General features: G+C 41.7%; 1 protein-coding gene across 1 annotated transcript; it reads left to right on the top strand.

Moving 5' to 3' along the window:
• The first annotated feature begins 9248 nt into the window (after positions 1 to 9248).
• RBP3 (retinol binding protein 3) lies at positions 9249 to 27067 on the top strand. The gene is made up of 4 exons (XM_013177453.3): positions 9249 to 12652; positions 20358 to 20548; positions 23469 to 23611; positions 25410 to 27067. The coding sequence occupies exons 1-4, from the start codon at positions 9605 to 9607 to the stop codon at positions 25736 to 25738; spliced, it is 3711 nt and encodes a 1236-aa protein (XP_013032907.3). The 5' UTR covers positions 9249 to 9604; the 3' UTR covers positions 25739 to 27067.
• The last annotated feature ends 224 nt before the right edge of the window (positions 27068 to 27291 follow it).

A 27291-nucleotide genomic window follows, 5' to 3' on the forward strand; every position in this document is an offset into this window, starting at 1 on the left:
CCTCTCATTTTACCACTCCCCACTGGCTTCTGTCATCTTACAGTTGTTATGTCTTATTCCTTTCAGAACCCCCCATATTCTCTTCTTGTTTTGTTGATGTCTCCTAAACTCATGATATTTTGTATAACTTCTCTTCTTAAAGTAAAACAAACCATTGAACAAGCATGTGGTGTGAACACATTAGAAAACTTATTCACCCATGTGTTAAGGTAATTGCAACTGTGTGCTGCTCTTAAGTCATCTAAACACAAGGTCCTTGTTATAATTCCAAGTTCACTGAATACAGGACTTCATCCATAATCATATGAAATAGTAGGGAAGGGGAAAGACCAGTCCCCACAGAGAGAAATTCTCTACAATCAATTATTCTTTTTTTCACACTCTGAAGTCAAATATCGATCTTTGTTTTCCAAACTTACTTGAAAAAATAAAAATAAAAAGATCTAAAGCCATTTTTTTTGGCTCAAAAATTCAGATCCTAGCTATGCTATCACAATTCCAGTGAAGCTCTATAGACTTATTCCCAAAATTGTAGTACAAGTCTCTTTTGTATTTCAACAACAAAAAAAAAAATATCAATTCCTCCTCCAGCCAGCTTTAATGATCATGTTCCCAAAGGCTTAACATTTTGGTTGATATAGCAGTAAATTGAAACATGAATCTTTCCACAGGGTGACGATCAGGGTCAAGAAGGAATGAGAACCCAGTAGTGACTACAGATGCTACCTATGGCATGGCTGAAGTATGTGTCAAATTGGTGTTTGGTTTTACATTGTAAATTTAGCAGCCCAATTTAGGTAGTTTTGAAAATTTGATTTTAAACAACTGCTCACATTCACTTCTCAGTTTCCTTGGGGTGCAAAGAATCAGCCAGGTGGCCAAAAAGCACTAGAAAATATACAGGTTGCACGAGCAGGCAAAGCACCCTGCCACCTGCATCAAGCCAGGCCCCTTCAGACATTGAGAAAAGCGCCCCTCGCCACCAAACTGTGGATGTTGACCAGCAGCTTGCTGCTACTGAGGAGCAGGCTGGGGCTTGTGCAACATCCAGCAGATGTACAGTTAAAAACGAAACATACTTGCTTAACATAAACACATGGCTGAAGTACGTCCTCATATTCAGACCCATTAGCTGTATAACAACGACCCTTTTAACATCAGAATCACCAGCTGATGCCACAGACAATTTTAAGGCTACTGAGCAGCACTCCATTCTTAATAGATACCACGATGAGGTGGTGGAAGCTGTTCAGGAGATAAAAGTGTTGCTATTTTTACATATCTTCCTACCTTTTCTGTGTATGCAGCAGGCAAAATATCCTGTGTCATGTCTCAACGCGGAAGAACAGCAGATGCAACTTATCACTTAACAACAACACAGCACCAGTGATCACTAAAAGCCAAAAAGATCTCCATTTTCATGATTACTGATTAAGAGCCAATAGCCTCATAGGAATCTGGAGGTGGTCAGCTGGCATCTGCTCAGATACCTTTATGCTGGAAATACCCTTGACCATACAGAAATGTTAACCCAGAATTGGCAGTTCCTGAAATTCATATTAACAGGTTTTAGACTTTCTCTCCAGAAGGCTTATAATTTCAGACACAATTGTGCTCTAACACAGCTCCCAGACCGCAGCTGAGTCTCCTCCAGCCTCCCTCTGCGCCTGGTCACAGGAATCATGCAACACGTAGGTCCACACAGGCCCACACTCCAGGAGGTATTAACACCTCACTGTAGCTGCCCATATGCAGCACTGAATTGATGTTTGTTACTGCAGGGAAGACTGGAAAAGTACAGAAGGGCACACAGAACAATCTGGCAAAGACAACATGTAGTAAATGAGCAATCTGTGTGAGGCAAGGTCCTGTCCTCAAACAGCTTAACAAAAGCTCTGCTTCCCCTCTAGCTGCATCTTAGAGCTAACCACCTCCCTTCTAACCATTTGAACTCCCCAACTTACCATTTGTCATGTTTAGCACAGGGAAAACCAGGGCAGGTCCTTCTGCAGTCTCTGGAGAGCAAGGTGCTCGAAGAGCTCTTCTTGCTGGTCTGCAGGGTAGGAGAGTGGAGCTGGATGTGCCTCAGATGCAAATCTCCTCAGCGCAGCCCCAGGGCTGACTGAGGCCTACAAAATGCCTCAAGCCATTTTTGGGCCCTCTTCAGCTTTCATCACTTTCTCTAATTTCTGTCCCATCCCCACGTTGCCTCAGTGCCATCTGAGCTGTGAAGGGCCCATGTGCTGTCTCGGTGCCATCTCTGGGCTGTGAGGGGCCCACACACTGTCTCAGTGCCATGTTTGGGCTGTGAGAGGCCCACGCGCTGCCTCAGCACCAGCTCTGGGCTGCCATGGCCCTTTGTTATTCGCCATGCAGTGGTGCATTCAAATCTAATGTCTGTGCAAAGTCTGTCTCCCTTTGGGCTGGACACAGCCTTTTCTGCTCTCGTCATGTCTCTGAACTGCCCTGCTGCCATCTGTGCACTGACTGCTGCCACCAGGCTGCCTCAGCACCATATCATCCTGCCAACCTGCCTCAGAGCCTTCGTGTGGCCTGCTGATGCCAAGATGGCCCTGTTCCTCTTTTGTACCTTATCACAAAGCTTATGCTGGATAGTCAGTCATAAATCAGCTGAAAGACTCGCAGGAGAAAGGCCGCTGTGTAGCCCTAGAAAATGGGATACCCTGAGTCTGTCCCCTCACCAAGGCATAAGCTTTGGCCAGAGCCCTGCTGTGCCCTCACACGTCCTGACACAGGCCCAGTGCACCAGAAGAGCTGAGCAAGCAATGGCCTGGGAGTCTCAGCCTTGATAACCAAAACTTCTGAGCTGGAAGTGGTGGAGAAAATACTTCTTTACAGCAAACCATATGGCTAAAGACAGCAATGGCTTATCTGCCTGGACATACTGAGCACATTCATCTTGTGTCAGTGAAGTGGACACCTGCAGCAGAATGGCTTTCATCTGGCCTCAGAGCTGGAGAGGCATCAGCAGCACAGTCTGTAGGATTTAGTTTGGTGGCAGCTGTTTGCAGTACCTGGTAGCTAAACAAAGGCCTTACTGGAGTTCTCACTTCTTCAAATATTAAGGATAGGAGGGCTCCTGATTATATATTTAATATTCACTCTTTAGTATTAACTCTGTTTTGGTTCACCATGCTGGACAGGCAAGTCCATTAGAAATGTAGGATCTACAGGATACAGACAGTACAGTGCAAGCACACAATACACCAGTTCTCCAAGGACTGCACATCAATTTCCTATTTTTGCTGACAAATTACTTGCCGAAAATGCAAAACTGTGTGCCTAGATTAGCTCAGGCTGGATAGCTGCAATACATTTATCCGAAACCCTCCTGAATTTTCTGCTTATCTAGAACACGGCAGTTCAGCAGAGTTGTCGATGTGGGCTTATTACAACTGTGCCATTACTCTCCACCTGTTCCTGATTGTACCATGAATCCTGGCTGAAATTAGAGATGTTTCAAAATGGGAATATACATTCTCTACCCTTCTCCGGTCTTTCAGTAAAAATATAAATTGTCTTCTCATTCTTTCATTCCTTTGCTTTTCTCTTTCTTGGACACTAAAGAAGGGAAGGGAAGGGAAGGGAAGGGAAGGGAAGGGAAGGGAAGGGAAGGGAAGGGAAGGGAAGGGAAGGGAAGGGAAGGGAAGGGAAGGGAAGGGAAGGGAAGGGAAGGGAAGGGAAGGGAAGGGAAGGGAAGGGAAGGGAAGGGAAGGGAAGGGAAGGGAAGGGAAGGGAAGGGAAGGGAAGGGAAGGGAAGGGAAGGGAAGGGAAGGGAAGGGAAGGGAAGGGAAGGGAAGGGAAGGGAAGGGAAGGGAAGGGAAGGGAAGGGAAGGGAAGGGAAGGGAAGGGAAGGGAAGCAGAAGAAAATTAATATCCAACATAATTTGGATTTAAGGTATTATTGTTACAAATGTAATCATGATTCATTTTAAGTGTTATTTTCATAAAATGCAAAGTTTTCAATATTAAGAAAGAAAAAGAAAAAAGAAAAAAAAAACCTTCCACCAGCTTCAATTTTAATCTCTACAGGTTTGTACTGTATAAAAGCTGCAAGACTTAGGAACAAAAACCTAACATTACTTCTTTTAGCCTGGAAGTTATAAAGGAATCTTAAAGTGATATTATTTGTTGTTTGTACTACCAAGCAGCCTAGAAAGCCTTCTCAGGTACAAGGTTCCCTTTGTACCAGACATTGCAAGAACAGAACAGAAAAGACAGTCATAGACCATACCTATGCAATTCAGGTATGCCCGACCCAGACAGCCATGAAGTAGTACTGACCCAGACTTGTACATCTATAAAAGGCAGGGGAGGTTTGTCTAGAAATACTTACCAAAGTCCTGGAAACATTAACATTCTCATTACCATAGTCCCATGATTGAGCTAATAAACCCTGCCTCTCAGTATTTAGGAGCCCAATATCACCTTTACATTAATTCTATTTCTTACATATAATTTGAAATATGTCTATATTAGGAGGGTCTATTAAAATGAAAAGTAGTTTGTGTCCAAATTTCACCATTACCCTATTGGCATAGCTTCTAGGTTCAAAAATTTATTTCTCCCAGAGAAAAAGCTGCTCTTGCTGCCACCTTTAGATGAGCCTCCTGCTACTGCAGTTTGTCAGTGACCAAATGATCTATAATGGGCTTCTGAAGGAATGGTGAGCTGCAGATGACAAACAGGGAGTATCGAACAAGAAGCAAAATATTTACTGTCTCTTGTGGAAGCTTTTTAGCATGTTATCTGAGTGATGCAGACCATGCAGGCAGACTAATCTGGGACGGATTAAAAAAAAAAAAAAAAGCCTCTTCTCTGAGCATGGGGAAGTTCATAGCTACAGGAAGTCAGAAAATGAAATACTCATGGACAGATTTTAAAGGGTCATAAAAGTTTATGAGATATAAAAGCAAGAGCTAGGCCTGAGCTGTTGAGTTCAGATCAAAACTAAAATCAAAATAGGAATTTGGTTTAGGTTATATTATAAATTAGACTTGATGGTAGAATTACATTCCAGATACTGAGAGTTCAATGAGCAGAATTGCATTACACAACATATTTGATAAAAATATAAGTTCTATGAAGGAAGAAAAGGGGTAAGTAAATTGTTATTCTCCAAAGCCTGAAGTATCCACACCACATAAGGAAGGATTCTCACCTTCTAACACTATCTGTGAAAAATTACAAAGGTAGAAATGAGTGATACATATCACATTGAATTCAATGCACAAGAAAGCAGAGTTCACTGAAAAGATCCAGTGTGAAAACTACTCTTTTCCACTGCCCTGGCTTTTAATTTATACATGTTGAGAAAGCATTTATTTTACATTTATAATGTGAAACGAGGTTTGTTTCAGTGTGCTAGAGATAAAGGGCAATAGCAAAAAACATGAGGGAGAATACGCATCTGAACTTGAGGAATACAATGCATTGTGGAGCGTTGCCATATCTTGGCTTTTACTGGGTGAAACTAATCATAATCTTATGAATATTTCTCAAAATCCTAGCTTTGTTAAAACCTCAGCTTTATTTTCCACTCTTTCTGATATGAAAATCTTTAGAACATGATAAAATGCACAATATATATTTGAAAAACAGAAAAAAGTTCCTGTTTTAATCTTATGATTCTACAAAAATCACAGGCAGGAAAGGGTTATTTCAAGATTTTTAACCTCTTAATATGGCTACAGTAGAGAAGAATATTGTAAATCTACGGAATTAATTTCTTAAATGCTAGGAAAAAAAAATCATAAAATGAATTTAATTTAGGATATATAGAACCTGTTTAGCTCTGGAAGATAATTATCTGGCGCATATCTTGATCAAAAATGATCAGTGTTTGTTGCTGTCTCCTTTCTGAGTATGATTCTCATGGCTGTTCATCTATATCTGTTATATTCAGAGTAAGATGAGGTTGCTATCAACACCTCATATATAACACCCATAACATTCTAAGTCACCCCGTGCACAGAAGGTTGAAAATGAGATAATTTGAGTAATCCTTTGTCCTTTCAAGTTATATTTATGTCTATTCTAAAAGCAGAAAGTCATGGAGAAGAATACAGTGTAAAAGAAGGCCCTTCTAGAAAAAATAAGGTTTTTGAAGATTTAATGTGAATTACTTAGCAGAATGAATTTACTTACATGAAATCCAGAAACTTTGAGTTTCTCCAGTTTTAATAGTAAATACTTTAACTTTTTGCTCCATTAACTCATACTTGGTAAATATTTTTATATAATTATAGGTGGCCATTATGTACTATGTACTGAAGGATTGAAAAGGAAAGTACTATGTATACTCTCTAAACATGCAATGTCATTCTTTTTTTGTGGGATAGAAAGCTGTATGCTTAAAGCTACTGCACAGACAGACAGAAATAGAAATCCATCCTGACATATTCTTAGGGACGTGGATTATTGTACTTTTTTTCCCAATTCCTGTCACAATGGATCCATTTTGCAACCCTGCTCCTTGGCTCCTGGGCATGCCCTCCTCCAGCACCCAGTGGGAGTAAAGGAAGAAAGAAGAAAGAAGAAAAGGGGACCCATGAAACAACCCAACCCCCTAGCCCAGCAGGCAAAATATCTAGCTCTTTCATGTTTACACATTTTTATATCGTTTTAGATCTCACTTTTTTTTTCTTAATTGTTATGCTTTGTTTTCCATCAAAACAAAATTAGTTAATCTATATCTTCACTTCCAAGTTAATTGAAAGATGGTGGGATGAAGAAAAAAATGCTAATAGTGAATTAAGGTTAAAGAGTTAAGCACTCCAAAGTGAAGTGTCAGAATTAAGATCACGTGATACAACTACGTACCACAGCTCCTAGTGGTTTTATTTTGAAAGTCCCCTGCTTCAGACAGTGTGCAGAGTGCGTGGGGCTTAAGAACTAAGTTGGGGATTTATGAAGTACAGTATCTTGCCTGTTGAACTAATTGTCTTAACATACACTGGAGTGTGCACAATTATTCCTGTGTTAACAGCCTTTAGAGGCACAGTCTGAGGTTGGAAGTTAGGGCAGGGTATGTGGTAGACATTAACGTAGCAAGAGAGATCCTTTGCCCACAGACTTTACAAACTAAACAGACAGAAGAGTCTTGGATTAGAAAAGCAATAGAAATCAATTTGCCCAAAGTCATTTTAGTAGGGTAGTGGCAGAGCTAGAAACAGAAGCCCATTTTTTTGAGGCCCTGTCCACTGTATTGTCCACATGAGAAATTAATTCAGCTCTGGCAATAAATCCTTGAGCTCAAATGTCAATTTCTGGACAAAGTGTGGTTTTGCTGGAGCATTTTTATCCCAGCTACTTTTGCCCTGGAATACTGGATTATCCTTTGCAAGAAGAAAGCGAGAAGAGCAATTCAAGCTGGTGATAATGTCCTGGAGTCAGCTCTGTGGTGGGTATCACACATTGTCACAACAGAGCAGCCAACACACACACGTATATACACACACGCCAGACTAAGAAGATGCAACAAGTCTGAATCTCACTGTTTCAGTACCAATCAGACATACAAAACATTGCCATGGCAAACTTGGAGCTTAATTACTTATTTCTACATTATTGGCAAAAATTTCAGCTATATACCAGTCCTCTCCTTTGACAAGGTAATTGGCTACAATTTTTAAACTAGGGTTTAATTTTTGAAGATGAGAGTACAGCCTAGTTATCACAGATACCTGTGATTATAGCATCATGTTCTACAGCTTTTGCCATAGAGCAGTCCTTTCTCTAATGGACTCTTAGAACAATTTAATTGTTCCCTTTGTTGGATTTATTTTTTTTTAATCTTTAGTATAATGCCAACAAAGGCAGTGCACACAGATATGGAAATCTTAATAATATCTAAATGTCATACTATCTTATTCCTCATTAAAAATAGAGAATTTCCTGTCAGTTTCGACAAATACCACAGGCCCTGAAATTTTAAGCAGACTCAAAGGAAAACAACAGGCTAAACTGCTTAAACTGTTTTTCAGGGCTCCAACACTTATATTCACCACTGTACAGATTAACTATGGTTAAGGTTTAAATAAATAAATAAATAAATATTTTTCTTACCCAGAAAGTTTATATAGTGCTTGACATTTTCTGAAAACTCATTATATGGGTAGAAAAAAGTCACACGGATATGTTTAATTTTCCATCATTTGTACATTTACATACACACAGGCACAAATCAAGCATGGGATGAAATAGCACCTGCTTATATAGACTAAGCTATCCCTATACAGACATGTTAAAGGAAGGAGCTTCCCAAAATTCTTTCATTCGTACTACTGAATGACCCAGAAAGAGGACTGTACTAAATTTTGTTCATGTGAGTGGCTGATTTTTGTTTCAGGCAGGCATTGCTCAAGACACCAACAGAGTGTGCCCAGCTGGAGCAGACCATCTCTAAAACTGTCCCCTCCACATGTATTCATATGTAGCAGCAAGTGACATTTTGAAAGCAATGCAAAAACATGCCCTTCCCACATGCCCTAGTCTATTCCTACAGCCACCTCCAGCAAGCAAAATGGCTGGGGTAGTAGCTCTTTTGAGACTTAAAGCCAAGAATCTGTTCTTGTATGCCTTTGGCATGTCATACTGGAGCTCAGAGTGTTGACAATTCACATGGGTACAGCCTGCAGCTGCATCCCGCGTATTCTGATCCTCTTTCAAACTCTTAGTACAATAGGGTCTCAAATACATTGTGAGCAGAAGAAAACAACCCCCCACGTTCTATTTCAGTATGTTGAGCCTAAAGTCCATTGGCTGGGAGCTGTCATCAGACATGACCATATGTTACTCAATGGTATTACAAGTAAATCCTAATTGAGTGCAAATTATGAAGATTAAAGTCACCTCACATTTAGCTGCATTATGTTGAAGCAAATGTATTTCAAAGTCCTGTTTAAAATGCTGGCAATTCTCAGCACAGAAATTAACAGGCTGTCATTACCTTGGATTTTATGAGCTGTTCCAAATGTCTTGAGTTCCTTGTTTGGAGTCTTTAGTGAGAATGAAAAAACAGTCCTTTGCAGCACAGACTGGAAAACACCAAAGACAATGTATTGTCAACAACTTTTGAAAAAATATTAAATATTGATACAACTAAGTCACTGAAAAATCTCCTGGTATAAGCTTTTCATAAATAATGCTAAAAGACTGGATGACTGCTGTTCTAATTGTGGTTAAAATCAAAGTTTTGGATTTAAGCAATTCACTGTCAGGATAAGCCAGGTCCAGTTTATAACAGGCAATACATTATTTTTTGAAAACAATTAACTGCCAGAAAAATGTTCCTTGATGACTGAAGTTTGTTGCTGTTTCATAAGAGGTCTGTAAAGTAGCAAGAAGCTGAACTTCATCTATTGGTGCACTTTGGATGATGCACTCCGTTTTAATGAGATTAAAGGCTTAATGCAGATAAAAGATTTTTATCTGTTCAGTGCACCTGGATTCAACACAGGGATTTCAGTGTGATTCACAGAGGGTCAGTGGAGAGCTATGCTCATCCTGACAGATAAGAGCTTCTGACTTCTTTCCTAAATACAATTTGTTTTTGTTTTTTTTTATTCCATACAAATACAAAATGTTCAGGACACATTTTTTCCTGTTTTATTCTCTGATTATGTGCAGCATATCTGCTGAGGAAATTTTTCAACCAACTCTAGTGCTGGACATGGCTAAAGTCCTACTGGATAACTACTGCTATCCTGAAAACCTAGTGGGAATGCAAGAAGCCATTGAACAAGCCATCAAGAGTGGGGAGATCCTGGACATCTCAGATCCAAAACTGCTGGCCAGCGTCTTGACAGCTGGAGTGCAAGGTGCTCTGAATGACCCAAGACTGGTGATTTCCTATGAGCCATCAGCACATGAAGCTCCCAAAAAAGAAACTGAGGCTTCCCCCACTCGTGAACAACTCCTGAGTCTTATTGAACGTGTGATTGTGTATGACAAGCTGGAGGGCAATGTTGGCTACCTGAGGATTGATTATGTCATAGGACAGGACGTTGTGCAGAAAGTTGGAGCTTTTCTGGTGGACAAGGTGTGGAAGACGCTGATAAATACATCTGCCCTGGTGATAGATCTTCGTCACAGCACTGGAGGACAGATCTCTGGACTTCCCTTCATCATCTCATACTTGCATGAAGCAGACAAGATGCTGCATGTTGAGACCGTATACAATCGGCCCTCCAACACCACCACAGAGATATGGACATTGCCAAAAGTGTTGGGAGAGAGGTACAGCAAAGAAAAGGATGTCATTGTTTTGATCAGCCGCCACACCACAGGAGTGGCCGAAGATGTGGCGTACATCCTCAAGCACATGAACAGAGCTATCACTGTCGGGGAGAAGACAGCTGGGGGCTCACTGGATATCCAGAAGCTGCGTATTGGCCTCTCTAATTTTTATCTAATGGTTCCTGTGTCACGGTCTGTGAGCCCCTTGAGTGGGGGTGGGCAGAGCTGGGAGGTTAATGGGGTGATGCCATGTGTGGCTACTGAGGCAGAACAAGCCTTACAGAAATCCTTGGACATCCTGGCAGTGCGCAGAGCAGTGCCTGGCACCCTAACCCGCCTCACAGACATATTAAAGGACTATTACAGCTTAGTGGAGCGGGTGCCAGTGCTGCTGCGGCACCTCGCCACTTCTGATTTCTCTTCCGTGCAGTCAGCAGAGGACCTGGCCACCAAGCTCAACACTGAGATGCAGACCTTATCCGAGGACCCTCGCCTGTTGGTCCGAGTCATGATGCCAGGTGAAACTGCTGCCCCCCCTGCTGAGACGCCAATTGCAGTGGCAGCCAACTTGCCTGACAATGAGCAACTGCTGCATGCCTTGGTGGATACTGTCTTCAAGGTGTCCGTGTTGCCAGGCAATGTGGGCTACATGCGCTTCGATGAGTTTGCTGATGCCTCTGTGCTTGCTAAACTGGGACCTTACATCGTAAAAAAAGTGTGGGAGCCCCTCCAAAATACAGAGAACCTGATCATGGACCTACGCTACAACCCTGGGGGCCCTTCCTCCTCTGCTGTGCCTGTGCTACTCTCCTATTTCCAAGACCCTGCTGTAGGTCCTGTCCATCTCTTCACAACTTACGACAGGCGCACCAACCACACGCAGGAGCACAACAGCCAGGCAGAACTGCTGGCCCAGTCCTACGGAGCTCAGCGTGGCATCTACCTGCTCACCAGCCACCACACTGCTACAGCTGCTGAGGAGTTTGCTTACCTCATGCAGTCCCTGGGCCGCGCCACACTGATTGGGGAGATCACAGCAGGCAGCCTCTCACACACCTATATCTTCCCCCTGCTGCAGCCTGAGCAGGGAATAACCCGTGGCCTAACTATCACAGTACCAGTTATCACCTTCATTGACAACCATGGAGAAAGCTGGATGGGCGGAGGAGTTGTGCCTGATGCCATAGTGTTGGCTGAGGACGCGCTGGAGAAGGCTGAAGAGGTGCTAGCTTTTCACAGGAACATGGGGGTGCTTTTGGAAAATACTGGGCAACTCCTAGAAGCTCACTATGCCATCCCAGAAGTGGCTGGGAAGGCCAGTGCCATGCTCAGCATCAAACGGGCCCAAGGAGGTTATCGATCAGCTGTAGACTTTGAGACATTGGCTTCCCAGCTTACCAGTGACTTGCAGGAGGCCTCAGGGGACCATCGGCTTCATGTTTTCCACAGCCATGTGGAACCAACACCAGAAGAACAGCTTCCCAACATGATTCCCAGCCCTGAGGAGCTCAGCTATATCATTGAGGCGCTCTTCAAAATCGAGGTATTGCCAGGCAACCTGGGCTACCTTCGCTTTGATATGATGGCTGAGGCAGAGACAGTGAAGGCCATTGGGCCTCAGCTGGTGCAGATGGTATGGAACAAGCTGGTTGACACGGATGCCATGATTATTGACATGAGGTACAACACGGGTGGCTACTCCACTGCTGTCCCAATACTTTGTTCCTACTTCTTTGAGCCTGAGCCTCGGCAACACCTCTACACTGTCTTCGATCGTAGTACCTCCCGCAGCACGGAAGTATGGACTCTCCCTCAGGTCACTGGCAAGAGATATGGCTCCCTCAAGGACGTCTACATCCTAACAAGCCATATGAGTGGCTCAGCAGCTGAAGCTTTTACTCGCTCTATGAAGGATCTACACCGGGCCACAGTTATTGGTGAGCCCACAGTAGGTGGTTCCCTCTCAGTGGGCATTTATCGTGTTGGTAATAGCTCCCTGTATGCCTCCATCCCCAGCCAAGTGGTGCTCAGCCCAGTCACTGGCAAAGTGTGGAGTGTGTCTGGAGTGGAGCCACACATCACCATCCAAGCCAGTGAAGCCATGGCTGTAGCCCAGCACATTGCCAACCTGCGTGCCCAGGTGCCACAGACACTGCAAACTGTAGGTAAGCTTGTGGCAGATAATTATGCCTTTGTGGACATTGGGGCTGTTATAGCATCCAATCTCACCAAGAATATCAACAAAGGAAATTACAAAAGGATTAATTCAGAAGAGGAGTTGGCCAGGAAGGTGACTGCCAACTTGCAAGCTCTTTCTGATGATGAGCACCTCAAAATACTCTACATCCCTGAACACGCCAAGGACAGCATCCCAGGAATCATGCCAAAACAGGTACAGTTCTCCTGTAGCCAGCTATACTGATGCCAGTTAGAATGGGAGCACTGAGTCAGACATCTTACCTTGTTTCTAGCCCATATCATCAACCCATCAGGATTTACCTGTATGCATTAAAGAAGCCTGTGCCTCGGTGGGTTTTGGAGACTGAACTCTCTGATAATAAGGCAAGCCAGGGTAGTAGCTTGTGTTAGTAGATGGTAGTTCTGGATGCATACTTTCTGGGGACAACAGCCTTCAGGCTGTGGATCTCTTTCAGTGGCCATCTACCACAAGAAAAGATGCTGATGTAGGGCTTCCCTATTACAGTGAAAATATCTCATCTCTGTGATCATAGAAGAATACTACAGCTTTTCAAGCTGTAATAAATTAATGCAGAAACCCACTGGTTACAAACTGAGTTTGTAATCTGAGAAAAATGCGGTTGGTCCAGAGTAAATGCATAGACCTGCAAAACATACAGCCCCATACTTTGCAATGGATTTTTATATATAAGATTGCCATACCTGATTTCTAATTCTATTACACTAGAACAACAAGCAACTCCTTTTGTAGTGACAGTGGAAAGTTGTTCTGATTGTATCTCATGCTCAACATCAGACAGCTTCCCAGTGACCTAGAAATACTTTGGAAGAAGTATCTGGGTGGAAGTTAGGTGGCCCCAGGGAGAAATTGATTTTTAATAATCTACTTCTGCCTTTGCTGCATGGTTTGCATAACAGTCTGTGCTTTGTTCTGAGGCTGGCTATTTATACATTGGTCTGTCTTGGCAATCTTTCTTGTTCATTGTAGTGCTAGAAGGAGCTCCCAGGAGCACTTGTTAAAATTCCACATTCAAATTAAAAGGAGGGTTAGGATAACCTGATCCCTTTCTTGGATGGAGTTAGCTCCTTTCTGGCTACTGCTCCAGTGTGGCTATCAGAGACTTTTCCCAAGGGACTCATAAAATTACTTTTTGAAGAGAATGCATTTGCCTTTGCAATGAACCAGAGTATACCAAGTGTCAGGTAACTATTAAATGTTTCCTGGGGGAGGAAATTTGTGGGCTTCCACCCTCTGAAGTCTTTGGCATGCATGAATTAAGGTGGGCATGACCTTTGTGGTATTATCTCCAACACTAATGTCAAGGACAAAGTCTAAGTATTTCCAGGGGAGGACATTTTTTCAATTCAAGTTTGATAACCAAGAGATGCTGGCTTCATTCATGCCTCTAAGCAAAAATAAATAAATAAAATAAAATAAAATAAAATAAAATAAAATAAAATAAAATAAAATAAAATAAAAGTTTTTTCTTTTTTAAATTCCATTCCTCTCCCCCTCCTATTAAATTTTTAGCAGCATATTAGCACTGATATGAATTTCTCTCCATCCTACAAAGTGGACCTATCCTGCAACTTAGTCACCATATTTGCTGAAGGCTGTTAATGGATATTGCTGTGTATTTTTACTTATTTAGACCTTACTTACTTTATTCAGACCTTGAAAGTTGAGAACAGAATGTACAGGACAAAAATCTTATTTTTTACACGGTATAAAATTCTGATCCTGATAGAGCTAATGATCTAACGAGCAAATGTCATTATGCTAATTAATGCCACTGTTTATCTCAACTGTTTGTCAAGAAAAATGATTAGAAAAGGTCACGATATACATCCACCAGAAAGAAATCACAGCAGTGTGGATGAAAATTAGGACAAAACTAAGAATTATTTAAGGAGGAATAATATATAAACAGCAGAGGAAAAGCATGGGTCTCTTATGGAACTAGAATAGCTACCAAGGAGGTATGCATCCCTTCACAATGCTTGAGGAAACTGGGAGGGAGTGAGACAAGAAAGTGGTGTTAAAATATTTCAAGGCAGAAGACAGTGAGCGAACTAAGACTTAACATATAGGTTTTTTTCCCTGTGACAGAGATAGAAGAAAATTCACCTATTCCACAGAGCTTTAGGCAGCAAAAGTACCTTTCGTTTGTTTTTTTTTTTTTTTCCTACAGTGTCCCTGTATCTTCTTGACTCACCTTACAGGATAATTGCTTCTGCCTTGTTTTTGCAGAGCCAAGAGGAATGTTTTCTGTGAATCATTTCAGAAATTCCCCCACACCAATACCCTAGAAAGCAAATGCCTTAAGATTTCAGTGAAGCTTAGATTATGGCACTAAATGCATTTATAAATTCATCTTTCTTTTTCTTTTTCTTTTTTTCTTTTCTTTTTCTCTTTCCTTTTTTTTTTTTTTTTGACAATCTCAAACAGGACATAGTGGCTATTTAATCTGTGTACTATGCTTATACTTTAACAATCTAAGAGGTATTTTTTCTCTTGTGCTGCCAGCCTTCCAAACCAACCTTTCCCTTGACATTGGATTTTCTAGATAGTGACCTTGACAGTGAAGCAGATCCAACACAATTAAATGAAAGTGAAGATGAATAACTGCAGGAGGGATGGGATGGGACATAGTAGACAGACAATTGAAATGCACATAGACCTTTGCATCTGCTGTAGTAGAATAGCTGCTGAAGCATAATACTGGATAGTGAATATGTCTCCTCTGTGACAGCAGCAAGGTCGATACTAGCCGGAGCACTCTGCTGCATAAACGCCACTTTCCGAAGTCAGACTTCCCAGAGGCAAATGCTGCATATACTGTTTGTGAAACAGAAAATTGCCTTTTGCTTGTAAGGATGAATTCTGTAAACACGGTGATGAACACTTCTGTAATCCTGCTTCTTATTCCTCTGTTTGCCTCTCTCTTATCACACCTTCCTTTCCATGTACTCATGAATATCTGAGTATTGTAGATTACCTGTAGAGGAATTGCTGCCTGATTTTGGCAAATGTGTTATGTCAGCTTCAAGTGACAAGCCCCTCCCTGAGTGACTCTTGCAGCCCCTTGATGATGCCCAAATCTTTTTAATGTAGTCTTCACACCTAAGGGAATTTCTGTGCTAATGTTTTAGATATGCAGATGAAATTGATGAAGAAAGTCTCCCCACTGCACTGTAGATCCCTAGTAAAAGATAAAAAGGAATCTTTTATTAAAAAAAAAAAAAAAAAAAAAAGGAATCTTTTATAAGGAGAAGCTGTTCCTTCATTTGAAGAATCATTTTTCATGGATAAATAATACCTATAGCAGAGATTCTGCTTTGCTGATGGAGGTAATAATTACAGACATTCCCCCGGAAATGAGTATGCTTGCTTATATGCCTCCATTAACAAGTAAAACAAAATACTCAGCCTCAGAGTGTCAAGATAGGTAAACAAATTGCTACATCTGTCACTAACAGGTAGAAAAAAATGTTGTGGGCCTTTCTGATGCTGATTTATAACATAACCACAGTAAAGTCAGTGGAACTATAGAAGTTTATATAAGCCAAAAAAAAGTCTCCTGTTTAACTCTCCTTGACTTTTCACCTTTTGCTTGCCTCTTATATTTGGTGCAGAGAAGAAAATGGCATTTTGTTAATCATTTTTGTTCTTTTTCTAGCACCTTTCATCTTTTGACCCTGATAATGAAGCTCAATACAGCTACATTTGCAGTTACAATAATCCCTCCAAAGAGACCTGTTTATGCTCATTTTTTGCCATTGCCATCAGTGTTACAGTAGATTTGCCCATTAGTTTTATGGATTTTCAATGCGCTTTAGATGAAAAATCAAAACTTATCCATGAATCATGTTTTACAATGTAATCTTCCAGGTTATTCCAGGCAAGAAAACAAGGCTTTACACTCTTGCTCACTGACTTGCAGTGAGTATGTTAGGAGCCGTATGTTGTCAGAGCAGGCTGACATGTCGCTGTGCAGCGCCATCTGCTGTGAGAGCTTCTCCCTCTGCCCTGCGCTCCTCAGTGTGGACTGAGAGCCTTAAATAACCTCATTTAATCCTTCCCAGAGCATTTCAGCTTTTGCTTATGGTAACCTCTCCATCCTGGCTGTCCGGGTGCAACAGAGGACAGAATAAGGATTCAAAGCTATGGTTCTGGAAAAACTGGATAAATTATCTGTGACAAGCAGGATGAGGAGCACAAGCAAGGTTTTTGCACAGATTCTAGAGTGGGAATAATTGACTGCACAACTCTGGGAGGAAAATGGCTTCTTTAGGAGGAGTCCTGTACAAAAGTATATGGGTCCTTCAGAGTTCACAATGTGAACACAAGTACACAGAGTCAAGTTGTCACAGTAAAAAACAATGATCATCAAAATGGGTTGGACAAGCAGGAATATAATCAGTGAAATGCATGAAGTCTTCTGCTACATTCAGCTCTAAAGAAGCCTCAGCTGGGGCGCACTGTGCCCAATCTTGGGCAATGCTTTTTTGGAAAGTCGTGTCTCTGGTGGGGAAGGCCCAGGGAAGAGGAAAAGGAATAAAGAGAAGAGTTGAGTAAGAGTTATCTTGAAAAAGCTTAAAGGATTTGAGTTGTTTATTCAGGAGAAAAGAAAACTGAGAGGATATATGAAAACAGTTTTCAGATACATAAGAGGCTGTTTCAAATATGAAGAGAATAATCTGTTTCCTTACCCATGTTGAATAGGCCAAGAAGTAATGCACTTAAACTGTAGAAAGTAGCAAACTTAGACTGTTTACACAAGATGTTAGGAACGTCTTTATAATAGTGAGGCTAGTGACGTGCTAGACTGGATTGCCTGGAGAAGAACATGTAATCTCAATCACTGGTTGTTTTTAAGAGCAACTGAGAGGCAGCTGTCAGGGATATTGCTGGTCCTGCTCAGCACTTTTGCTAGGGAACCTACTAAAATGGATGGTACTATTTCAGCCTGTGGGGGTGAACAAAGATACCCATTGCTATTCTGAGAAAGAAAGGAGCAACACCCCCCTACTTCCCCAAAATCTCGTGGTTCTTAAACCAGCCTCCGGATTTGCAATGGCCCAGGTGTGTTGGCTGATGGTATTCTAACCCGGAGGCTGACAGCACTAGCAACCTTAACAGAGAAGAGTTACACTACGGTGGTCAGTATATAATTAGCTATGAAAATACAGTTTCCATCAAAATAAACAAAATAATTTAGGGGAGAGGTGAAAGGGGAGAAAAGAGGGAAAAGAGGTGCATCTGGAAAAGTAGTTTCCCCTTGGCTGGGGTATGTGTCTGTAGCAGAGCCAGTGATAAAACTCCATGCACGAGTCGCAGGGCAGCAATCTAAGTCCTATTCTGTGTCCCACTACTTGTTACAGTTAGGCCACACACATGTGGAAGGCAATTGCAGAACAGAGCTGGAGACTCTATATAGTTAACCAAAAGAAATTCTTCTTGGCTTAAGTGGTGTTAGCTTGGAGGTCCTTTGGTCTAGCCACATTGCTTATAGTGTTCTTACTAAGGCACCTGAGGGTTTATATTTAACCATCAAGTCATTTGTATGTAAACACTGCCTAACTGACCAGCAGGATCTTAGTCTCAGCTGCATCCTGTCCCAGCTTGTTCTTGACCTGCAAGCAGAGCCTTGCCTTCCAAAGGGGAGTACGCGGTTGGTCTCTGAAGCTAGGCTCACCTCCGTAAGTACCAGCAGCACGTGGCCCATCAGCCAGTGTCATGAACCTGGGGTTTTCCAGGACCATTACTCTCTACTGTCAGTCCCAGCCTCCTCCCCTCTTTTACTTAAAACGGTTTTTGTTGTTGTTGTGGTGGTGGTTGTTTTTGTTGTTTTGTGTTTTTTATTTTTTAAGGAAATTGCTTTGTGAGTGCTTCTTGTCTGACTTTCGGTCAGAGCCTTTGGAATAGATGTATTTTCATACTTTCTCCTTTTATTCTCTCTTTTTTTTTTTTTTTGAGATCATTGCATATTCATTTTAGCCCAAAAGATGTGAAGCTCTAAGGAAAACCTACTCACCTTGAAATCTGTAATGAATTTGTGAGAGTTAGCAACGCAAGATGTGATACAGCACAGTAAAAAAAAAAAAAAAAAAGTAGAAAAAAAAATATTACCAGACATAGACCGAGAGGTTATTCCTAATCAACATGCTTCTGGGTGTGCATCTAGCAATTATTGTATGAGAAAGAGGAAAGAAATGCGCGTGTTTAATTAAAATATCATTGGTAAGTGGCTGAAAGTACCACATCAGTTTTATTTGTATGTTACAAATGAGTGATGAGTTTTTCTCCTGGGGGGACCAGTACCTCTGAACTAGAAATAAGCTCTGTCAGAACAACACAATGCATGCTGGATGTATTCTTCAAAACTGCGATTTGTTAATCAAAGTACAGTGGGCAGATCAAGTAGCATTGCTGTCACTGGGAAGTGGATTGGAAATGACAAACTCAGCAGCTTGGACTGATATGTTTACAGTCCAGATACAGTGGTTATTTTCACAAGGTACAGTGAGAAAGAAAGTACAGGAAAGGGCTCAGTCAAGTTTGCTCTCACCGCTAGATCAACAACTACTGGCCAACAGAGCTTTTGGATTAATTCTTGAAATTTTGGCATACAGAAGGCACTGAATGATGAAGAAGCCCAGGGCAGCCAGAAGTGTGATATGGTAGCTAACATTCCCTCAGGTAATGTGCTTGAGCTATGTCAAGTATAGTTGCATTCACACAGCTTGGAAACCCTCTGCCTGCAGCAGCAGAGGTGCTTTTGGCAGGAGCACAGACCCCAGGCCAGGGCACTGCACAAAGGGCAGGAAGTTGCCTGACTTCCTTCAGTTGCAGAAGACACAGATGTCTCCCAAGTTCTGGGTCATACTGTGGATTGGGAGAGCACGTTTTAGCACATGACACTGCTGATTCTTTGTTCTTTTCACTATTAAACCGTGGATTGTCTGGGGCTGAGATATGGCAGAGGGAAATTGATTAAAAAGCAAGTATAAAATCAGTTTCACAGCAACCCTGTGGAGAAAAGCCCACATTGCGGAAGGTCACCCTTCTAGATCACCCTTATATCTGAAAGCCTTATCTCCTTAAGCTGGAAGGTCTTCCATTTTCAGACACATGCATGCAAAACATAAGTTTGGCAAAGGGAGCAGATTCTGTGTCCAAAGCATATAGGGGTTATTAGGACAACTTTATTATTTGGCTACACATTGCTATGAAAAAAATGTCTGCTAACATCCAGATAAACAAAATGAAATTAATCACAGCTTAACACATGAAATTCCAGGCACATAGCCACCATATAAGAGATTTAACACGTCTACTTCATGAGTATCCCAGCACATACCCAACACAGGAGATTCCTCCTTGTCACAGGGACTGGCTCATTAATGGGCTGAGACCAGCCTCACCTGCAGCCAGCAGCTGTTTGTCAGCTAAGCCCAGTCAATGAGACCATAAAAGCCTCAAGTGCCTCCTTTAGAAAGGAAGCAAGCAGTTTTGGGTGGCAGATCTGGAATAATGACTTGCGCTACAGGCCTGGGCTTGTTCTTGTAGCCTTCACAGTCTCTCTGGCACAAGGATTTCCCCTGTATTTTTGATAAATAAGCTAAGCCTTGACAAATGGGGGCCTGATCTGGATTCTGAGCATGCTATTAAAGCATCCAATACTGGGCAAACAGTACTGGTCGGCAGCCCATGCTAACCTAAGTTTAATATGCAGAAGTCTTAATATCATTACATTATTGTACTTCAGACTTGGTCATATTTCTCACATATGTCCCACCTGAACTAAACTTGACCCACATAATTCCTTTTAAAACTTGTGCCAAGCTGTCGGTGCCAGCAAATGATTTGTTCTGTTTTTTCCAAACTCTTTCAGATCCCTTCCCCAGAAGTATTTGAAGATCTGATTAAATTTTCATTCCACACAAATGTATTTGAAAACAACATCGGCTATCTGAGATTTGATATGTTTGGAGACTGCGAACTTCTAACCCAGGTGTCCGACCTACTGGTAGAGCATGTTTGGAAGAAAATTGTTCATACAGATGCATTAATCATAGACATGAGGTAAACCTTTGAATGGCAAATAACCAAACCTCTTTCAAAACAGCATTTTATTTGTAACAGTGAATTATCTTTACATGGCTTGCTATCCTGTTTACAGCCTAACATTGCTGGGATTAAATGAGAAAAGGAAAACAGCCAAGGAAAACAATAACAGTCGGGAAATATATCTCAAGAGAAATTGTACCATCACTTGACATGTTTAAAACTAAATAAGCAAATTTAGGGTTTACGCTGCAGGACGCAATCCTGGACGTCACATCTGTTTTCTTTTTCTGATTTCTTTCTAATCTGACTCTGCATGTGTCTTGTATTAATTATATATGTTTGTTTTAATTAAATCCTTCACTGCTGGCAGTGGTCAAGTGATTGAATGGTCCAAAAAACAGACCATGCATAAGTCTGTGTTACAGCATCTAGTCTGCCATATCCTCGGTGCCAAATTATGCTGGGCAATCAGCCCTGTACAGAATGGTCCTTGTGCAGAGCACGAAGGTGGCTTAAAGGCACTATTGCCTCAAGATACTGTGGCACTCCTGCTGCAGCAAGCTACAGCACCATATGCCTGCTCTTAACACCGCCATCTTCCAATAGACTTGAGATGGCACCAGCACTTTCCTCTCTCTTGCCCTAGTTTTCTCTCAAGTCAGAACTCAAACCAGGGCCGGGGTAACAAAGAAGCAAAGGTAACATCATGCCCTAGGTACCAAATGGTGTCATTATAGTCCTTTCCTTGCTTCTTTTTCTTTCTTTAATCTTTTTCTTATTTCTAGCCCTTTGAGAAAGCAGAGTTGAGAGCACTTAAAAGACTCAGTCTCTGAAGTCATGTAAAAAGAAACATAAGCATTTTATGTTTTCAAATTCTCCCTAAACCAATCCAATGATTTTAAGGGGAGGCTGATAACTTCCATTTTGCATGGACTAACCATAATGCATAATGTCTCTCACCTTACAAGTTCCCTTCCCTGGCCAATCACAAACTTCTTATTTTTAAATATCACAGCTTAGAGAAGAGAGACATTGGTAAACTGAACAGCTTCCCTAATGTCACACAAGAAGTCTGTAGTGAATAAAGAACTTGCCTCCAACAGTTAAGCTAAAATTCTAACAATTGCTCCGTTGTTATTACTGAATAAAGTTTCTGCAGTTTCCCTGCCCTAGAGAGTCCCAGGAAGAGCTCTCCAGCATTGCTCTATTTCTATTGTCTTGTCAGAATGTTTCTTGTCTTTGTCATCCGCCCTGTCTCTTTCTCTTGACAAGAAGTTTGATAATCAGAGAAGCCTCTAAATTGATGTTCACAAAGGAGGGAGATATTTGATGTTTGCTTTTCCCTCAAAATCTTGTAGACTTCTTCAGCTCATTCTGTGTGAGACACGCACTGTAGGGCAGGCAGCTGCTCTGCCATCTTGCTGCCTGGCTTCACTCCTGCTGCATACTTCTGTCTCTCTGCTGCCCAGCCAGCTGTCTGAGATTGGCACTGCAACATAACTGAGGCTAGATGGGGACCCAGGAATGTACCTTAAAGACCTCCTTCCTTTCTTCCAAGTGCATGAGGAGATATTGTGTTCTAGGCTACATTTTTCTAGACAAATAAATCCTCTTGGAGGTGGGTGACTGCAGCAAGAACACAACGAATTTCAGTGCTCATCCACCTTGCCCTGTCTGATGCCACCAACAGAGGTGGAAGGTCTCGGCTTTTTTGGCAATAACTCAGCAGATCACTGCCTCTTAACCTTGTGCAGAGACAGCTGCTTTGTCCTCAGCCAACCAGCTAGCTAGCTGGCTGCTTGCCACTGTCTTCAGCTGGGATGGCAGCTGCAGGAACTGGGCTCTGCTGGCTCCAGCTGCCTCCTGGGCCGTGCAGCAGCAGCACCTCATGGCAGCACAGCGCTCCCCGGGACACACTAAAGAGGCTCATTGCAGCTCTGGGCAGTCACAGTGTGAGTCCAGCACACAGCTCCCAGATGCTGCAGAAAAATGGGGGATCCTCACTGTTTGGGACAGAGATCTCCTGGGTTGTCTAATCCTTTCTTAGAGATGAAAAGAACTTAATTATGGACTGGACTGGACAAAACACCCTTTTCTAGTAGGTCTGTGCCGGAATGTCTGTGCCAGGCACTCCTAACATCAACCACAGGAGATCACTGCATGCTATCTCCCAATAGTCAACAAAGTGCAAATACTTCAGTGTCATATGTGCTCTATTATCAGACAGAAGTGACAGACAAAAAATAATTTGGTACTCCACTGTGTGTATACATAGCAGGGGTTCTCCATTGACATTTAGGCACTTCTGTGACTTCAATCTTCAGACATGGATATGAAATAAAATTACAACCAAAGTTTTCAAACATGATGGCCCTAAATGAAGCAGCTAAAAAAAGTCTTTAGGCACAAAAACAAATGCCTCCTCTTATAAGGTGCCAAATTCCAGTTGTTCTTACTGTGTGCAGCAGGAAATAAGAACCCATGTCAGCTCTACAGATGGATGTTGCTTAAACTGGGGTCTACCTTTAAATATCACTAATGACATAGGAAGTACGAGTACATATGTAACCCTAATATTCAAATATATAACAATATTCAAATCAGAAGAAGAAAAAGAATCTGATGTTTCTCTACAAATAAAAGCCTTTGTGTACTTTCTGATTTTTTTTCAGGTTGAATCAAGAGAAAAACATTCCATTCAGAGTTCTGTTTGCTTTTGTAGCCAACTGTGGGCAATAACAGTCCCAGCCTGTTAGATGGGATTTTGTTTCTCTGATAGATGTGCCAATGTTGATAGGGGAGAATGAATGTAAATGCATCAAAATGTAGCTTTAAGCTCTTTCAGCAGTGATGTTAAAAAAAACATTTGGAAGGAAGATTTGTCATCTGCCACAAATTTTTACTTGTTTTATTAATGTCTTAAATTTCTGAAAAGGTACAATATTGGAGGCTACACCACTTCAATACCAATCCTATGCTCGTACTTCTTCGATGAAGGACAACAAATTCTCCTGGACAAAGTTTACGACAGACCCAGTGACTCAGTAAAGGAAATATGGACCCAGCCCCAGCTCAAAGGTAAAACGACAATTTCTTTTGAGAATAGTTTTTCATTTCAGAGGTTCCTCTTTGTGTATTTTAAAGTGAACCATTAGACACCATAACTCATTTGGTGAAAGCGCCTGCCGCAATTAGCTCAAGCTGTGCAGAGAATGTAAAAACAAAAATGTGCACCTCAGCCCTGTCCTTAATGCCATTTATAAATAACTCCTAGGAATGGGGTAGACTGGGCACATAGATTTGTAAACTGGTTCCCAGAAGTTTAGCTGAATACAGTACACAGCAATTATGACTGCTTATAGAAGTTGCTAAGATTAGAAATAAATCCCATGCTGCTTAAAACTCTAGTAACACCTCTTCCAAAACTCACTTATAGTTTTACATGTAGCACTTCACTTCCTACCTGTGCGATCCATCAGATGCTATTTCAATAAATGAAAACACCCTCAATAGCCCAGTTTGTCCAGAGGATGCAAAAGCAAAGAGAAGCACTAAATTCTGCACATCTGAGTGAGTTTGGAGCACTTGGCAGTGTATCGCTCCGTACCCTGCTGTCCGTGGAAGTTGAAGAGGTGCTGCAAATACGCAGAAACAAAGCTCTTTGGTGCTCATAAAGTGCAGGAGTACTAAACAGCCTTAAACAATGGTTTTAATTCTTCTCGCCTTTAAAGCTACTGAAAGAGGTGCCACCATGGTGTCTGCAGTTATTGGCTTGGAGCATGCTGAAATGGTTAAACTCAGTGGCAGGCTGCAGGGTCCATCTATTTTCCCAGGCAGTTAGAGGTGGGCTGTGCTAAGGGGGTATGATTACTATGGACACATTCCAGTTCCCATCAAAGAGAACAGGCAGACTCATATTAACTTCAAAGGAGTTGGATCTGGGCCTGTATTATATATATCTACTGTGAAAAGGGTCTTCTAATGGATATTACATCTACAGTGAAATGAGAAGACCAAAGATGGTGTGAAAATTAATTACCATGCTATTGGCCCCTCTCTTATGATTTAGTATGAGAATTAGATGTCATCCTGCAACTTACTTAAAGAATGGCATTTTTAAAGGAGTTTAGAGTATCTTTCAAGTTATCAGGTCCCAGTTATGACACACTGGCTTCATTTTCAAGGGAACTAAGCCCTCGAAAAGTATCCAGTGTGTTCAGATATACTGAAAATAAGGTGCAAGAAAACTCCTGCTCCTGTCAGCTGGTTTATGTAAGAGAATGAGATAACTTGGATGGCATCCCAAAAATATGAGGGTATTTGTTGAAGGGCTTGGGACAAAGGCCATGCAACATCTTCCATTTATAGACTACAAAAAGCCTGTGGGAAACCACTACAATTATAATTTCATAGTATGCCGCCTGCGTAGTCTGCAGGCCAAGCACTATGACAGCCATGTTCCTAGAGCAGGGATGAGAATGAAACTGAAGGTGCTGCTGGCTGAGCTTTGAGTAACCCTGCTGGAGCAATGGAAGAGGTTGCTTTCCTCGCCTGCCTATCCTACTGCTCCAGGAGCTGCTGTAGAAATAAAAGCCACAGAGATCCAGCAGTAGTAACCATCAGCTGTTGGAACTCATATCCAGAAACTGATGGCTCAAGAGTACCGCATAGGGTGACAGTCTTTTTTACAGTACAAAGGCTGGGCTAGGGAGAAAAAAAAAAGAAGTCCTCTAATAACATCATAGTTGCAAAATATATTTTAAAATTTGTTTGGTTTTTAATAGCAAGTAAGGAAAGAATTGTATCTTGGCTCAGTTATGCAAACGAATCTCTGAAAATGGAAGCATTTTGTGATGTTTTTTGTCCTTTCTGGCAGGGGAGAGGTACGGGTCTCAGAAAGGTCTGATAATCCTCACCAGTGCTGTGACATCTGGAGCTGCTGAGGAGTTTGTATCCATAATGAAGAGGCTGGGCAGAGCTCTCATCATTGGGGAACAGACGAGTGGTGGCTCCCATTCCCCACAGACATACCAAGTAGATGATACCAACTTCTACATCATCATCCCCACCTCCAGATCAGTCATCTCTGCAGAGAGCACTTCTTGGGAAGGGAAAGGGGTGCCTCCTCACATGGAAACACCAGCTGTAACAGCACTCATCAAAGCAAAGGAGATGCTCAGTGCTCACCTGCACAGCTCTAGATAGCCCAGCAGGGGCATGTGCTCCCAGAAAAAAGTTAGGCTGTAATTTTCAAAGAAGCCTGAGGGACTTACACTCTCAGGAGCTGAACCAATAACGATTTGGGGAGCCCAGAAGAGTATTTAGCCATAATTTAGGTAACTAATGCAAAAACGAGATCCCCAAAATCTCACTCTGTGTGTGTGTGTGTGCATTTCCATGTGAGGGAATGTGCAGGGTACGGGTGTTTTTCTATGCGTTATCTGTCTGGCTTAATAAATGATGGGTTGTTTACTGCACAAGAGCTCAGTTCCAACAGGAGAAATTATTTTAAGGCCCTTCTGCTACACAGAATAATTCCCAAGCCTCAGGAATGGCACTGTTCTGGGTAGCAGAAGTGGATTTGAGTTCTTAACAGAGAAGGGAGGCTTCACACCAAAGTCTCATTTTTTGTGTGTTAATTTTCTGGTAACTAAGTGTCTTGGAGAAGAAAGCCACCTCCCCAGACAAAAAGGAGTAGGAACTTGCGTTCAATCTCTATAGTCAGTGGTTCCCTGTACATAGCTCTAAGTGACTCCCTTTTCAACATGTTGTATTTTCACCCCATTCTGAGGAATCCAACTCTTTCTCAGCATGGTCGAGATACTTGGATAATTCAGTGGGGTTTCTGGATTTCTCTCCTGGCTTGAAATGTAAATGTTAGTTGTTGCACTGTCTGTCTTAGATTTAGCTCCAGATCACAGAGATTTCCTCTGGTTCCTTAGAAAATCCCAGCTCAGTATTGAAGGCATGTGGGCCACCTCAAAGCATTCATGCAAAGATAGAAAATGCACATCTGCTCCTTTGGAAAATGTGCACATTCCCATTTACACATCTTAAAGCAGAATTAACAGTAGTTGTGAGGGTCTGTTTTCCAAATTGCAAGAGCTAAGTGTCTTCTCCATTTCATCATTAGAAGTACCAAAAATAATCTTTCCCAGTTTGTCAGGGTTGCCTAGATTCCTGGTGCACGTCTGTTTCTCCCCTGGTATCTGGCAGAGGGATGGGAAATGAGGCAGGAAAAGGCAGTACATTGACTAACCCAGTGCTCAGATCAACACTCAGGAAAAAGAATCATGTTTTTACTTAAGGCTAAGAACAGATGGTTGTGTGCCCTACTCCATAGACCAGAGGAAAGCAAAGAAATATCCTTTGCAGCATGATAACAAGCTAGTTATTAACTGATAGTGTATTTCAGGGCAAATAACAGAGTTGATAATGTGAACTAACAGTTCATATTATTCACACGAACCTAATCAATGCCCTACATTCCTTGTCATCCTTACAATTCTTATCTAACCATATGTCTTTGTAATGATTTAGAAATACATATAATTCTAATCTAGATCTCAACATTCTTTGTCTCAGCAAAATACCAGCTGTAAGGCATTAAACTTAGGAAAATGGTCCCCCCGAATTTTGTCACTTATAGACTGTAGTAGTTACACTTTGCTGTTTGCTTGCTCATTTGTAAGTAACTGACATTTTTTATAAATCATGTTTAAACATCTAGCTGCAGAGAATCTCTTTCAGTATTTACA

This window comes from Anser cygnoides, chromosome 7, assembly GCF_040182565.1.
Source record: "Anser cygnoides isolate HZ-2024a breed goose chromosome 7, Taihu_goose_T2T_genome, whole genome shotgun sequence".
Lineage (NCBI taxonomy): Eukaryota > Metazoa > Chordata > Aves > Anseriformes > Anatidae > Anser > Anser cygnoides.